Below are 13,282 nucleotides of genomic sequence, written 5' to 3' on the forward strand. Positions count from 1 at the left end.
TCCCAAGGGAAGTCCTGGCCTCAGAAAAGTCAAAGGGAGTTTCACTACTGATTTTAAAGGGATCAAGACTTCATCTAACAGGATTATAAAGGCTACAGCTTCTCTGACAGAGATATAAAATTAGCGAACACAGTAGGGTAGTGCCTCTGAATTTCAGTCAGGCATTTGATACTGTGCTTCATAAAAGCCTGCTATAAATATCAACTCACACTGACTAAGACAGGAACACTGCTGCACTGATTGAAGGCTGCTGACAAATGGCAATGGATCAAGCTGGGGAGAAGAGACTGTGACAACAGTTCTCAAACTTTCTTCTTGTTTCCTAGAGGGAAAAGCACAGTCTGTGCCTCCACACTATCAGGAACACTGCCAAAGGACACTTCCCACCCACAGAAGCAAGGGGTGCTTTACAGTAAGATGGAGAGATGATGCCCTTTGCTAGGCTGGCCATCAGGTGGGTGTTTGCACTCAGTATTGCTGTGACTGACCCAAGACAGCCTTGGCAGCATCCCTGCCTTTGCCCCGGGATTCCAGCTGGCCCCTACTCTAGGACTCCAGCCCAGGTGAAAACACCACAACTGGACTGATTCTGTTGCTTGTTGCAGAGAGAAACTGGGAGGCATCTGCATGGCTTCCTCTGACCAAATTCTGCCTTCACTGAGGCCCTGAGAAGTTACTGACTCCAAAGGGAACAAAGGTTTCTGGCCCCTGCTGTTTCTGTCTGCTCCCGCTTTGTGATTCTGCTTGCCTCCCTCACTGGTCCACATCTTGTGAGTGCTTCTCCTTCTGCAAGCGTGCTCCTGCCCCAGCCTTTTCCTTCCTGTTACACTCTCTGCTCCCTTCAGCATGTTTTTTTTTTTCTGCGTAATGAACAGAGAACACTACAAAATGGAAAAAAATCAAGGTAGATATTTGGCAAAGCTTGCTGGCACAGACATTTTAGCTTGCTAAACAGACCTCCAGTAAAATGGAAGAACCATACCACCAATAATTACATTCATAAATGTGGACTACACTTACAGTAATATAAAGGCTCTGTCCCTCCATCATGAATGTCAACTGAAATTTTGCTTTAGACTTCAGTGTGAGGCACAGCCCAAACACACGATGCTGTGCTAGAGCAGAACACTCCACTGAACCATTACTCATCATTCTGAGGACCAAAGCCACATCTGTGGGGCACTCAGGAGACTTGAGTTCTGCTTCTTCCTCCATCTTCAATCTCATAAGTAATTTAAGGCAAGTCATGCTGTCTTTCTGTGCCCCTGTTTGTGTTCCCTATCCTTTGTGTTTCACAGAGGAATTGATCTTTGTAAAACAGTATGAAAGGCAGGAGTGAAAAGAGCTTCTGCTAGAGCCAGGCAGAAGAAAATAAGGTAACGTGATTATAAAAGCAAGTATTTAAAAAAAGGAAAAACATGCTCTTGAAAAGCTGTTACACAAGACACATCCTCCATCTACACTGGAGCATTAGCCCCAGAGAGTAGCACGTTAATCACAGTTGCCTTGCACATCACATTTCAGCCTCAGAGCTGAGCCCATTACATGGCCCCTGGGAGCACAAATTCCCTGAGACCCGGGGTTGGGTTACTGTTTTGTACTGCACTGCAGCTGACTGTGGAATGAATGGTCATGCTGAGGAAAGCAAACAAGACAGCCTGCAAGGTCCTGGAGATCACTTTCAGCTATGAGAAAGCTCCTTTATTTTTATACCTTGTATTTAACTGCTAACCCTTTTGTTTGAAAGCCACAACAGCAGAGAGCATACTGCAGGCGTAGCACAGAGACATCAAAGCAGCCAGAGAACAGGTAGCAGCAGGACACATCTTCCAGAGTGTCATAAAAAAGAGCCTAGATGAGCTCCTGCATTTCAGCCAGGAATAGCTCCAAAAGGCCATTTTGGTGCAGACTGCGAAGCAACCTTGTTTGGAGGTGGGGTAGAGGTGTGTCTGCCTAGCTGAATCTGAGACTTTCAGGGACTGCATGGACTCTGCAGGCCTTGGAAAACAGAAGGCTTTTGAATGCTCCAAGTTTGTTAGCATGCTTTTAGGAATGGAAGTGTATCCCTGTGTAGGAGATGAAAAACAAGAGCCATACTAAGCCATGTTAAAAGAAAGGAGCCACGGTTGGAGAAGGCAACTGAGCAGGTCAGGGCTGTAGATGTGCTCAAGCAGGTGGTGCTGTTAGGGCAAGACTTGAAGTAAGAAAAACCTTAAGTCACAGAAGCAGAGAACCTAAGCAGGTAGTTTAACAGATGTGGGAAATGGATGAGATTGGCTTAAGGACTTTGGACTAAAATTTGGGCTTGATAACTGACTTTGGCACTGACAGCTGTGCCTTTGGGGCAATTCACCTTGGTTGAGTTCCCTCAGCCAGCAAAGTCAGCAGTCTGTGGGGAGGTGTAGGAGGGGATGACACAATTTTCTCTCCACTCTTGACAGGGAAGGGAAGAGGTTTTTTTGTTTGTGGTGTGTTTGTTTGTTTATTTTAATAAACTCTGTCGTTTAAGATCCCTTCCTCCCAGAACATCTCAAGCCAAAAACACTGGAGTAGTGACATAACTAGGGACACTACTTCAGACCCAAAGCAAGGAAACAGCTCCTTCTCTTACTGCTATGAACATGAAGCAGCCACCTCAAAATGCCCACAACTATCATTTCAAACTTTCAAAAACTCTCCCCAAAGTCATGGGAAATATGGACGTACCAAAAAGGCTCCCTCGTCTGCTGGGAGTTGTTGAAGGATGCCAATTTATTAGCCCACATTAACCCAGAACCCCCAGGCATTCCAGACCACTTCCATTCTCCAGTGCCACCACTGTTCAGCAGGCCAGAACACTGCCTTCCTCTGACACTGGAGGAAGGAACATAACCTTCCCTGAGCTGCTTGAACATGCACTTCCCCATTGAACCTCCTCAGACTGTGCACTTAGGACCATTTTTATTCCGCATTTATTTTGTGTGTGTGAAGTTTTATGGTTGGCATGAAAGAGTAGGGAAGTGTTGCCTAAGCACATGATTTTTTTTGCTGCACTGGTGTGAAGAAAGTTTGGTAGCCTCATTAAGAATCTGCTTCTTATATGAGAATTTCTGCTATTCCATGGAAACAAATTCAGACTCATTCCTTCAAGAGCCCTGGGAAACAAGCAGGAGAAGTAGGGCTCTAATGCAAGGAGTCCCATGCTGATGCAAACATCCTACTCTCAGTGCAGAAGGGCTACAGGAAGCATGGCATTAGCACTCTGAGAAAGGATAGGAACACCACAGAGGGGGCATGAAAAGCTCTGGCAGTGACTATTTTGCTCCCCCATGACCCCATCCACAATTGCACTATGCCCCTGTGATTCTTACAATAAGCAAGGATTAGCCTATGTTTAGCTGCCTTCTAGTGATCTAATAGCTGGGAACAGCAATCGGCCTCAATTGACCAGAAATGTTGGCACATTCCCACAGCAAACCTCAGCTTGGAATCACCAGAATAAACCTACGCGCTTTATCATTAGGGGTTGCATCCGGTGTGGGAAGGAGGATGTGAGCAGCAGAAAAATTGGATCCACCCCGCCTGCCATGCCAACATCAGACTGCCGTATCAGAGCACACACTGAGCATTCCCACAGAAATTATCAGCAATGGAAGACTGACAATGCCAACACGTTATCAAACAGTCGTCATCTGGCTCAGTCAACATCTTGCTGAACTGAAAGGGGAGATGAATAGAGCTGCCCTCTGTATTCTCAGAAGGCTATCAGTCCACATGTATTTGTCTGGAAGACAAAAGGTTTGAGCCAGGCTTTTATCTTTATTTATTTATTTTCTTGTTTTATCTCCCCCCCTCTTTATTTTTAAATGAGGACTCAGAAATTGTTAGAGCTACCATAGGAATTCTGATGCCTACCAGCCAAACTCTGGATCCTGTTCCCGGACAGAATTCACACACACACCCTCCACCCTTTTTACACACTTACCATAATGGTGTGATTTGGGAACAAGGCACGGACAGACTTCACAAACTCCACAAAGTGTTCAGAGTAGCCGTTTGCCACATCCAGGCAGATGTATCTGATAGGTGGGATGGCCTCTAGAATACTTGTTAACTTGTCCAAATCAGCTTTGCCGCTACCTGAGCTTGCTGCTACATGCTGGAAATACAGAGGGAGAACAAAGGGGAACATTAAATTGTAGAAACTGGATTAAATACAGACTTTGTATTTCTTCTTCCACATAGTCTTGTGAGGACTTCAAGGGAAACCTGTGCTGGAAACTAGTGAAAGTCTTACTATATAATATGAAATAAATGCCTTCCTGGGAATACCAGGAAGGTAACCATTGTTACCTCTGTAACTGTGAAGTAAAATTAGTGTTTTATGAGCTCTTCATTCACAAGCTCCTTATCATAGTCAAATATAATTTACCTGAAATGGATGAAGGTTCTGCTGTTTTCAGATTAACACAAACACAGAAGCCCTAACAAGGTATATGTCCAAGAAAAGAGTGGAAAAATTCAGAGTACTGTCAGAGTAGGATTCAGCTCACCAAACCCTCCCCCCGATCTACAGAAGAACATAACAGTTGAGCTTGGAAGGGACCTCTGGAGATTGCAGTCCGACCCCCTGCTCAAGCAGGGTCAGCTACCACTGAAAACAAGCAGATTGCTTCCTCCTCTGTCTTCACATGAGTTCTTTCCAACAGAAAAATAGTTTCCACAGCTGTTGGTCCACAAAACCTCTGCAGAAATCCAAGGTCACAGAGCAAGTCAGTATTTAATCACTAGGAGAGCCTACTCCAGCAATTACGGACCACAAAGAGCTATCTAAGTGCCAAAGTGTTCAGGCACAGGATATTCCTGGGATCACTTTCTACCCTATAGTGGCAAATAAAGAACCCTGACAAACTTAAGTGATAGGCTGGCTCTCAGACAATCCTGTAATCAATAGCCTTCATAACATAACTCTGAAATGAGGCAAAGGTAAAGATACAATACAGCTGTGTTGTATTCTTTTCTGTACAGGCCACATTTCAGAACTGTGCTGAACACTAAGGAGGAGGAGAAATCGTTAGATAACACTCTTCTCCTGCCTCTCCTGGTGTAGGGTCCTGCCAGAATGCAGAAGAAATTTGGATATGAAAATGTCTGAACATAAATCAGCGTTTAAATTTAGTAATCAGTGTTCCTCTGTACCGGTTCAGGCTAGGACCCTCTGAACAAGCGGGGCAGCACATCTAGTAGTAGCATAGCGTGAGCTCTGGTGCAAGGAGGTAAATGAAGGACACGTGTGCCCTGACAACTTCCAAAGCTCGTTCCTGCTTGGGCCCAGCACCCGGGCTACTCCAGCCCACAGGCTCTGGTTCTGCTTTCATACCTGACAGCAAAGACTCTGCCTACCACAAGGGCATGCAGAGCCAGTTCATTGTTGGGTTTCTTGAGGTTATTCATATTTGTGAACTTTGTGAACTTGGCCTTCTCCATCACCAGCACTACCGCAGCTGCCACCAGAAAAAGGCTAGCAGTTAGACCTCTTCCTCGCTGTATCCTTCTTGTTTGTTCAGGATATTTCTCTGTTTCCTTTCTAGGCATATATAAACTTTGCTTTTTACATCTTAATATTAGCACTTCCATTATGGACTCTCACAGCTTACTTTTTAAACCAGGACAAGCCACTTCCCTGGATGCATTTAAGAACAGCAAATATCTCCATTCCCCAAAACCTCACTTGACAGTATTCCCAAGGGACCCCACTGTATGTGAGTTCAGAACAGAGCAATAAACCGTAATAATTTACAGTACGAAAATGTACCTCAAGGCATTCTGGGTGATTGGCAGCAAACAGCTTCCATTCTTCCAGAGAATAATGCTTGTGAATTGCAGTGAACATTGCATGCTAGCAAAAATAAGAAAACTGATATTAATGTTCAAGTTAGTCACCCTTCCCTCAGCTGTGGCATAACAGAATATCAGAAATTCCCATTTTAAGTACAGGGTCATCTTGCTTGAAAGAAACAGTAACAGTGAAAAATGGTGAGTAAGGGACCAGGCAACTCCAAATGGCTCTTCAAAGGTAGCTTGGCATAATTAGAGAACCTTTCAGGACCAGGTTTCTGACATTTTTTAATAGAGTTGTGGTCAATATTTTGCATGTGTTTATGCACTGCAAGAGATTAAGGTGAGTCTTAAGGCTAGAGGCTTATTACCCAGAGACTCCTGACTGCTGCAGCTTTATCCAGTAACTAACACTTTCAAAACCCTTCTCAGCTAACAATATTTTTCTGGAATAGAACACAATATACACATGAAAAACTAAGCTCTAGAGGTTAGTGAGCTCTAAGCTCACCTGAGGCTGAGCTAGGTCCAAGGTGCGAACTTCCCAGTAAACATCCCCACTAAAATTCTAAAATCTGGATCCCTGTCTCTGGATAACTGTATTGCTGTTAAAGCACAGCTGCTTTGATGTGAAACCTTCTTGTTCTGCATTTTATAACTCCTCACGCTGTGTTCTTCAATAATCATAGCTAAAAATGAATGAGGCTGTTCACTGTCACCCACTCGGTTCCCAACCATTGCCAAAATGAGAATCAAGACTTACTTTAGCCATAACCACGGCCATTTCAAATGTCCCCACAGTGTCCATGTTTGCCACTATAATGGGAATTCCCGTGTACGTCTGCTTGGAGTTGCGGAAGGTGAAGGTACGCGTGAGGTCAACCTGCAATGGATAGGCACACGTTCTTTTCAGTAATTGATTGTAACATAACAAAAGTTTTGCCATTAACATCAGTGCCAGCAGGTTTGGACACTGATTCTTAATTTTCCTCAAGCTTCCCAATCCTCCTCCTTTCATTCCACTACTGCTTCACTAAATTTCATTTACTTGTTTTGTTACAACTTCTGTCCTACAAATAACAAAAAAAATACATATATGGAATACTGTTTTCTGTGTTAGAGAGCTCTTGCTGAAGAAAAAGAGGATCAAAATTAAAACAAAACAAAACCTACCAACCAAAAAAACACAAGGCAGAGGGGTTTGTTAGAGACAGATAAGGAAAGGAAAGAAAGGACAATGGGAACTGTGTATGATTTTATACAGAAGTAACATCAGCTGTTTGTGTGGCTGCCTGAGAAATGAGAGGTGAAATCCTAACTCCACAGAAGTCGGAGCTGGAACTCTGCTTGATTCCAGGGCATAGAGGGATTGGTCCCATTCTTTAATGTAAATGACAATATAATAATTCAAAATCAAGCTCTTACTTTTGGATATGGCTGCCAGCTACGTTTGCCAAACAATACAAACAATCATACCCTGGCTTATTAAACCAAAAGGCAGCTAGTTTCTAAGTTAATTTCTTACAACTGTGTGAGCCTTTGTCTTCAAAGTTATTTCTTCTTCATCATCCTCAAATGACTATGATAACATCAGGCATTTTGTTCATATGCAAGAGGTAATATCAAAGCTGCATCAGTTCCCACTGGTCTACTTAGCATCTCACAAAAGGAAAAAGAAATCTAAGAAATGTGCAACAGTAAGATATTAGTTTAGTCTCTGAAATAACACAGTGAAAATGAAGGCTCTTTCATAGTTTTGATTGTTCCTCACTTCCTTAATCCAGGAACACTCAGAAACCTGGACTGAACTGAAATCCATCACCAGAAAAGAAACAATATAAACAATATATGACTGATTATATATTCACAGCATATTTTGAGCTTTGTCGTATTGCAGGCCACATTCTGACCGATTAATATGGTGATATTTTTATTACTGATTTGAGAGAAACAAATCAGTGCCTCAGCAACCTATTACAAAACAGATTTTCACTTTGTATAAGCTCATAAGGGAAGGGTCACTTCAGAGGACAGTCCAAGATAAATCTTAATGGAGACTTGCCTTTCTTCCCATTCACTATCAGAGAAGCCCACTTCTCCATCCATCAGCGATGACATAACATTCTTATGGCAATTTCAGCTGCAGTTAGTGAGGAAGGCATTTCATATATTTCATTCACTTTTTAAAAAATAATACAATTATTAACTAGAAACAAGGGGAAAAAAGTATCATGCAAACAGTCCTAGAGACAATAGCACCAGAACAATCACCTTACACTAATACAGAGGAAAAAGTCCCTTTCACAGACCTGAAGATGAAAAGTATGCTTAAGAAAAGACTGAGGCAAGATGCAAAGCTACACAGGAAACACAAGGCCATTACTCTCAGTGATTCTCACTTCCACCTACTATAACTTTTCATATATGACTTCCTTTAACCAACCAGCTAGATGGATCTCATGCAATTATCCACACAAATGATAATACTGTGCAGGCAGGCATCTGTGTGGGATAATTGCAGGGCTTCCACTAATGAGGCTTTTGTTGTACAAGAGCAGGAGAAATGCCACACAGGGATGGAGACATTTATGCAGTGCCCTAATTCTCCAAACAGCCAGTACCAGATGTCTGGGATGGGAACATAAAAAGCAAGGCAAGTTTTGAAAGACTCTTTCCTTAGCCTACCTTCCCAGGCCCCAAGAATCTGGTGTTCAGGCACCTTCGAAGCCAAAGTTCTTCTCCAACCCACTGTGCTAAATAGCCACTCACGGACAAAGAACTTGCCCAGTATTTTTGAGTACATTCATACATTTAGCCTCTCTGATATTCCATAGCAATGTTTTCCAAAACTGAATTATACATTACATAAAAAGTGTAACCTTTGCCTCCTAACTATATTCAGTGTTTCCTGTCTAGTTTTGTGAGAAACTATCAGCAACCACTTCTGTTTCACCTTGTCCATTCCGCTGTTCACTTCATGGACTTCAAGTATGTTGCCCACAGCTGCTGCTTCTCCATACTGGATAGCCCTAGATTTTTTTTTTCCCCCATGTTGAAACCAGTCAATACTGCTGATCACCCTTGCTGCTATTCTCTGTAGCTATTCTGGTATTCTATAGCTATTATGATATTCTTGTGAAGGGACCATCAGAGCTGTGTACTCAAGATGAACATACCAAGTATTGCTTAGTTCCTCTAGTAGCATTTTTGACCTCCTCTTTGCCTTTTTGAATGCTGCTGATGCTTTCAGAGATTCACAACTCCAAGATATCTTTTCTGAGTGGCAACAGCTAATTTATAGCTTATTGTTCTATGCATTAGGAAAAAATAACTTCAGACTCTAGGATTGCTCACCATCATTCAACAACAGTACGTGTTCCTTCAGAAGAAAAATAAATAAGTAAATTAACTCCTACCCAGACCTTCGAAAAGTACTGAGACACTGACCATTCTGTTAAAGCTTCCTGGACTCATTTAAATTTGCAAATTTAAATTAATGACTAGGAGACTAATGAACTAATGACTCTTGTCTGGTGAACTTAAATGGGACAGCTTGCAGAGGCTAAGTCCAAGGGTATATGAGTACCGAGCTGCCACTGACAGACAAGGCTGTACCCATACAGTCTCCCACTCCAATTATTGCTTTAATCAATTTTAGACTTGAATTCAAATTTTAAGATTTCTGGTATCTCTCCAAAAAAGCAGTGATGGAAAATGAAGACAGTGCACAGAACTGTAATCAAGTATCATCACAGCAGACCCAGAAGAAGAGCTGCAAACACCCCAAATTGCCTAAGAAGCTGACTGAATTCCAGCTACTGCACAAAAAGCTAGCCTTGTGCAAAATGAGGCATTCACACCAAAAAAGCAAGACGCTTGCTGATAAAAGCTTCAAAGCAGCAGCTTGCTGGGTAACAGGCACTGTAGTATGCTGCCTCTGTTCCTCTGCCAGCACTATTTATTTATATTCTTGTTTTGAGGCAGACTGGGGCTGTCCATTTTCAGATCTGGCTCTCACTGTTTATCCCTGTTGCTACAGCCTCAGTGATGGTGTCCCATTTCTTAACCTTCATCAGTTTTCACTGACCCCCCCTCATGACATGCACTTTTTCTCATCTGAAATGCTTTTAACAGCTCATCGCAGCCACCCGCCACAACCCTGCCGTACCAGCTCACATTCCCCCTATCATTTTCCCTTCCCGGCAGCCCTTCGCCTGCGCGCCGCTAAATATACAAAGCGCTGCGCTGGAAGGAGCCATGTGTCACTCGGCGGAGCACAGCTCCACCTGTTTGCCAGGCCAGCAAACAGGTGACTTTTTATTAAAGAGGGGACGGAGGTGCTGAAAGCAAACGGCCAGAAAGGGCCTACAAGCCTGATGAGCAGTAACCGCACATGAGGATGAGTTACTCAGCCTGGACGCTGTTCCTTGTAATTTAAAAAGGACTCGGGACTGACCTGAGGTTACATTTCTGTTGAGAGGGTCTCCCTAATCTTACACTTTCACAAGGGTAAGAAAATTTGTTGCCCGCCAGCACGGCCACCCCTGCTTCCCATCCCAGTCTTCTCTTTCCACCCCACCTGATTTGTCTCAGCCTCTCTTACGACTCCGCTTCCCCTGCGGAAAAGCTTAATCCCCCTTCCATCCTGCAGCACAAGGCACAACCCTCATTAGCCAAACTAAATCCTTCCTTAAGCTTGGGGTTACATGAGGTAAACGAGACGGCACTTTTGCGCCTGAGGCGGCCATTTTTTTGCGGAGGCGATCCCCACTGCATTTTTGGGGTCCTTCCTGACCTCTGCTGAGAAGGAGCCACAGGGGTACCCGGCTATCAGCCGCAAGAGCCTGCAGGGACATGGAGTCCTACCCGGGCTAGCAGCAGCAACAGGGGCATGCAGCCCTGAGCCTTGTGAGGGACAAATCCACCTCACCACCCCAGGCTGGGAACCCTAGCCAGGGGCAGGCAAAGCCACGGGAGGTTCTCCTGCCCATCCTCACTGGTTGCTTGCTTGTTTTGCTGTTAAAAAGGAAAAGGGCTGCCGCTTAACCTGCCACAACACTGCGGGGCCGCTACCCAGCCCCGCGGGGCTCCCCCCCGGCCCCCGCATAGGCACCTGTCGGCAGCAAGCAGCGCCCCCAGCACCCCCACCCCCACCCCTTTTCTTCCCTTTTTTCCCCTCTTTTTCTGCAAAAGAGCGGGTCAGGGCGGCGTGGCCCCACAACCCCGGCCCCCTCCTGCCCGGAGCGGCGGCACCCACCCGCAACCATCACCCCCCCGGCACGCAAAGGGCGTTTCGAGCGGGGAGGGCACTGCGACGTTACACCGGGGGATAAAAATAAAGCGGGGAGGGAAAGGAGGAAGGAGGGTTAGAGGGAAGTCAGGGGGCTGAGAGCGGGAGGGAAAGCACGCCGGGTTCGGGAGCCCCCACCTCTGATCTGCTTTTGAGGCTGCTTCTTTTGGGTCTGAGCAGGACGTCTTTAAAGTCCAGCTTGAGGTCTGCGTCCACCCGGGGCATCTTGCTTGGGGGTCAGGCTGCGGCAGCCCCAGCTCTCCTGCCGGCTCGGCACAGCACGGCTCGGCTCGGCTCGGCTGGGTTGGGCTGCACCGCGCCGCCTGCAGAGCCGCGGCGGCCAAAGCCTGAGGGCCGCGCACGGAGCCTATTTATAGGGCGCTTTATTAGGAGCGCAGCCGGCCGCCCCTTGCCCCTGCTTCTCCGCCGGGCTGGGCTCTGGCCGCGTGTGCGGCGATGGGGACGGGGACGGGGACGGCGACGGGGACGGGGACGGGGACGCGGTGTCCGCCGGCAGCCGCCCGTGCAGGGTGAGGCGCGGCGCGGGCACCGCCGGCGGCTTAAGGGCAAAGCAAGGGCAGAGCAAATGGCGCCTCCGTGTGCCCGAGCGGCGTACAGCCGGCCGTGGGGGAGCCCGCCGAGGGGCTGTGCCGACATTTTGTTTCCCCTCCCCTTATCCGACACCCGGGGGACGGTTGCGGACCTGTGGCCGCCGCCTCGCCCGGCCCGGGGGCGGCCTTGAGGGGGCTGCGGCCATGTGGGGTGGTGGCGCTCCCCCAGTGTTTTTGGGGCACAAAGTTTGCCTCTACACCTTACAAAGGGGCGGCCTTTGGTCTGCCTGGGTGGTGATGGGAGTCAGGGTTTTCCAGCGTGCTTCCCGTGCTCTGAACCCCAACTCGCCCTCGGCCCTGCTGTCGTCTGGTGAAGGGGAGCGGGGCCCGCTCCAGGAGCCCCCCAAGCTGGTCCCGAATGTGGCAAAGCACTAATGCCTGTTTTCTGTGTTAAAAACCAAAAACACGCAGCTGGCTGGTCACAGGAGAGCAGTCACACCGCCAGCCACCTGGAGCTGCCTCTGCATGTTAATTTCTTATTTTAGTACACGTACAGGAAGCTTCTTTTGCTCCCCGTAACACAGAGAAGCCTGATCTGTGACTTTATATGATTGTTTTCAACACGACAGGAGGTTGCAAAACCCCCGTAGCAACAGAATCTGGCATGCTGGGTCCGGTCCACATCAACTGGCTCAGGGATTGATACGAGGGTACCATATGAGAGGACTTCCACGGGATCTTTGAGCCTTAAAGTCTATTTAATTACGAAGTCAGTTGGTAGTTAGATTTGGGCTTCTTTGCAAGAGACATGCTTGCTAAGAGCACTATCAGTGACTGGAAACTGAAGCAGGGGAAGATCATTGCTGGCTTCCCTTCCTCAGCCGCACTGCAAGATGAGGTAGTGCTTTCTTCTTTATCTAAAAGTTGCACATGTCCAGTCAACACCCTGCCTCCAGCAAAGCTCTTTTACACCTCTGTGCCCCAGTGTCCCAGATAATTTAATAAGACTGAGCACAAGGCCCAGGCTTTACACAGTAGACAGACATTGCTTGCTGTTCTGAATGTTTGGGTTTAGAGGCCTTGAATTAGTCTTCTAAGAAGCCTTGAAGCTTCACAACTCCCCAAGATGCTGCATGAGAGGCTGGCATTGTGGCTGCTTCCCACGGAAATGTGCGAGTGAAACAGGACCCTTTACAATCAGTCTCATCAGTTTAACAAAGGCTGTTCACTTGGTGATTTCTCCACAGTGTTCAGCAATATAGCAGCTAATAAAATGTATCTCTTAGACAGATACCACATCTCCCACCATTTACACACAGAATCACAGAATGGTTTGGATTGGAAGGGACCTTAAAGACCATCCAGTTCCAACTTCTCATGAGACCAGGTTGCCCAAAGCCCTATCCAACCTGGCCTTGAACACTTCCAGGGTTGGGGCATCCACAGCTTCTCTGGGCAACCTGTTCCAGTGCCTCACCACCCTTATAGTTTCTTCCAAATATCTAATCTAAATGTATCCTCTTTTAGTTTGAAGCCATTACCCATTGTCCTATCACTACCCTCCCTGACAAAGAGTCCCTCCCCAGCTTTCCTGTAGGCCCCCTTTAGCTACTGGAAGATTGTT

The 13,282-nt window shown here is 46.3% G+C and overlaps 1 protein-coding gene across 1 annotated transcript in view; it reads right to left on the bottom strand.

The window, feature by feature from the left end:
- Window positions 1–12,243, bottom strand: part of GMPR (guanosine monophosphate reductase) — a 41,279-nt gene extending 29,036 nt beyond the window's left edge. Inside the window, exons 1-4 of the mRNA XM_080579236.1 lie at window positions 11,246–12,243; window positions 6,581–6,700; window positions 5,795–5,878; window positions 3,965–4,138 (exon numbers count right to left, since the gene is read on the bottom strand). Of these exons, the coding sequence (XP_080435362.1) occupies window positions 3,965–4,138; window positions 5,795–5,878; window positions 6,581–6,700; window positions 11,246–11,332 (465 nt within the window). The 5' untranslated portion in view covers window positions 11,333–12,243. The remainder of the gene's footprint in view (window positions 1–3,964; window positions 4,139–5,794; window positions 5,879–6,580; window positions 6,701–11,245) is intronic.
- Between the last annotated feature and the right edge of the window lie 1,039 nt (window positions 12,244–13,282).

Source organism: Anser brachyrhynchus (genome assembly GCF_964034855.1).
Source record: "Anser brachyrhynchus genome assembly, chromosome: 2".
Taxonomy (NCBI): domain Eukaryota; kingdom Metazoa; phylum Chordata; class Aves; order Anseriformes; family Anatidae; genus Anser; species Anser brachyrhynchus.